General features: G+C 70.5%; 1 protein-coding gene across 1 annotated transcript; it reads right to left on the bottom strand.

Moving 5' to 3' along the window:
• Positions 1-87: 87 nt before the first annotated feature.
• Positions 88-2,057, bottom strand: CHLNCDRAFT_55749 (hypothetical protein; the record flags this gene model as incomplete). The annotated part of the gene is made up of 7 exons (XM_005842631.1): positions 88-199; positions 374-519; positions 720-796; positions 1,090-1,231; positions 1,368-1,446; positions 1,712-1,880; positions 2,014-2,057. Coding segments are annotated over 7 exons (769 nt in total), but the record flags the coding sequence as incomplete, so codon positions are not given.
• Between the last annotated feature and the right edge of the window lie 456 nt (positions 2,058-2,513).

The following is a 2,513-nucleotide window of genomic DNA, read 5'->3' as shown; positions in this document are numbered from 1 at the left end:
TCAAGTCTGCCACCGCCACCACCCCCGTGTATCCCCTGCCTTCACCCACGCCCAGAACCCTCCGCCAGCCGCCCGGCGCACACCCACCAGAGTTCACAGCCAGCTGCTCCATGTCGGCAAAGCGGAAGCGCGGGTCGGCACCGCGGAAGCGCAGGTGCAGCTGCGCCGCCAGCAGCTGCGCCTTGCGGTAGAAATAGACCTGCGGGGCACGCGCCAGGCGGGTTCCGCCTCTCCACCTCCTCCCTCACCACCTCACCACCTCCAAAAGCGAGTTCGGGCGGCAGTTGCCTGCAACTCGCCGGCGCCACGCACGCCCCGCTGCCTCCGCACTGGTCTGCGGGCGTGCCACGCCCGTACTGCAGGCGTACCGCACCTGCTTGCCGCGGTACAGCCCGGCGTCGTCAAAGACGGGCACCGCCTCCGCCAGCGCCGCCACCAGCGCCGCCGCCGAGGGCGGCTGCCCCGCCGCCGCCTGACGGTCCAGCTGCGCCAGGATGAGCGCCCCCAGGCTGGCGTGCCCTGCGCCGGGCAGCGCGGCGCCAGGGCAGGGGTGGGAGCCGCCGCTGTCAAAGTCAAAGTCACAGGGCAACGCTGGTCGCGAGCCGCCGCGATATCACTGCCAGGACCCAACTCGCCGCCCGCTGCCCGTGCGCAACTCCAGCCCGCTTGCAAGCCGCTCCAAAGCCAGCATACCACCCTTCATCCACCCCCACACACACCTGACTGGGCTAAGGCCTTGCCCGTCTCGCTCACCGCCTCTCGCAGCAGGGAGGTGAAGGCGCCCAGCGGGCCCTGCCTCGTCAGCACCACGCCCGGAAGCCCCGGCACAGGCTCGTCCTCTGCGCCCAGCGCTCAGGCATGGGGCTCGGTCAGGGCCCAGCCAGGCAGGCAGCGAGGGCGGGCGGGCACCCGTGCGGCCCGTTGGGAGGCGCGGTTGGCAGGAAGGGCAGCGGCGAGGCGCGGTTGGCAGGAAGAGCGGCGGCGAGGCGCGGTTGGCAGGAAGGGCGGCGGCGCGGAGCGGGTGCCCACCAGCCCGCCTGGCTGGCCCGCCACTCGAGCGCGGCGCAGCCAGCGGTTTAGGCCCTGAACCCAGCCCGCTCGCCTGTGCTGTCGATGTTGAAGAAAGCAAAGGCCTGGTCGGCGGCAAAGGCAGCCATCCACTGGCGGCTCTCCAGCGGCGCGCCGTGCACCAGCATGCCCAGCAGCCCATACTGCACCACCTCGCGGGCGTCTGCGGGCGGGGCGGGGGCGCGGCGTGGCTGCGTGGCACGGCCTGCACGTCCGGCGGGGGTTGGGCGCGTGCCGGGCTGGCCCCGCCTGCCCGCCACGCCCGCCACGCTCCGCGCGTGCCTGTGCCGCCCGCGCACCTCTGCCCATCTTGGTCAGCAGCAGGCTGTCGAAGCCAGAGCCAAACTGCAGGAGGTGGAACAGCGCCATGGCATTCACCTGCACCAACCGGCAAAAGGACCGAAGGTGGGCATATTTATTTGCTTGTTTCAGCAGGCTGGGCAGGAGGGCAGGGCGGTGGCAGAAGGTGTGTGGAGTAGCAGAAGGACTGCGCGCTGGTGGCGCAGCTGGAACAGAGCAGGCAGGCGTGGCATGCTGGGCAAGCTCCCGCCGCGGCGGCCCGCCAGCGTGCGGCTCCAGCACTGCAGCAGGCAGGCGGTGTTGCCACAGGGGGATGCCAGGCTCTGACCCAGGCCCCGCCCACCTCGGCCTGCAGGCTGTCGAACCGAATGGGCAGCCGCGTGAACTGGCAGGCGGCGGCTACCTCGGAGGGCGGCGGCAGGGAGGCGGCCGCCGCCCGCGCCACCTCCTGGTCAACCTCCACATCCCCCGAGCCAGCCGCTGCCTCTACAGCCTCGCGGCATGTCCTGCATCTCCAAACAGGGAGGGGAGCAATAAGTATGAACAGCCAAGCATTGTCGACGGGTGGCTGCCGCCGCCGCCGCTCCCGCCCACAGGCACTGGGCGCCCTGCGATCCAGCCCGCGCATCGAGGGACCGCACCGACCTGTGGATCCGTTCTAGCGCGCTCTCCTGAATTGCCATGCCCATCGATCACACCGGGGGTGCGATCGATCGGGGGGGCGCAAACAGAGACGCTGCGACGGCCCGGTGGAGCGGTGGGGCGCACGGTAGTGACTTGGAGTAGAGGAGTTTGTAGTGCGCGCTGGCCCATCAGGGAATGTTGGGTGGCGGCGGGTGGGGTGTGAGATGGCGCCACGGGGCGGCGGCCCGTTGTGATGTACCCACAACCCATGGCTGGCGTGTTTTCTTGCTCGGTCGAAGCTGTTGACCCATGTATCTGTGGGGAAGCGCACGGTTCCAGCTGCCGCTACCGTGCCTGCGCAGCCCCAGCGCTGCCACCCTCTCCTCCGCCTCACCGAGCGGTGGGAACACCGGCGGAGCGAGTTGCACCGCCTGCTGCCGATGCCCGGTGTCTGCAGTCAGGCGCCCTGCAGACGCAACATGCACACAAGTTATGAAACTGAGGTGGCACCAGTGTGCCGA

This window comes from Chlorella variabilis (genome assembly GCF_000147415.1).
Source record: "Chlorella variabilis unplaced genomic scaffold CHLNCscaffold_169, whole genome shotgun sequence".
In the NCBI taxonomy this organism is placed as follows: Eukaryota; Viridiplantae; Chlorophyta; class Trebouxiophyceae; order Chlorellales; family Chlorellaceae; genus Chlorella; species Chlorella variabilis.
Note: the sequence above shows the minus strand (reverse complement) of the source record. Positions and strands in the feature narration are given on the sequence as shown.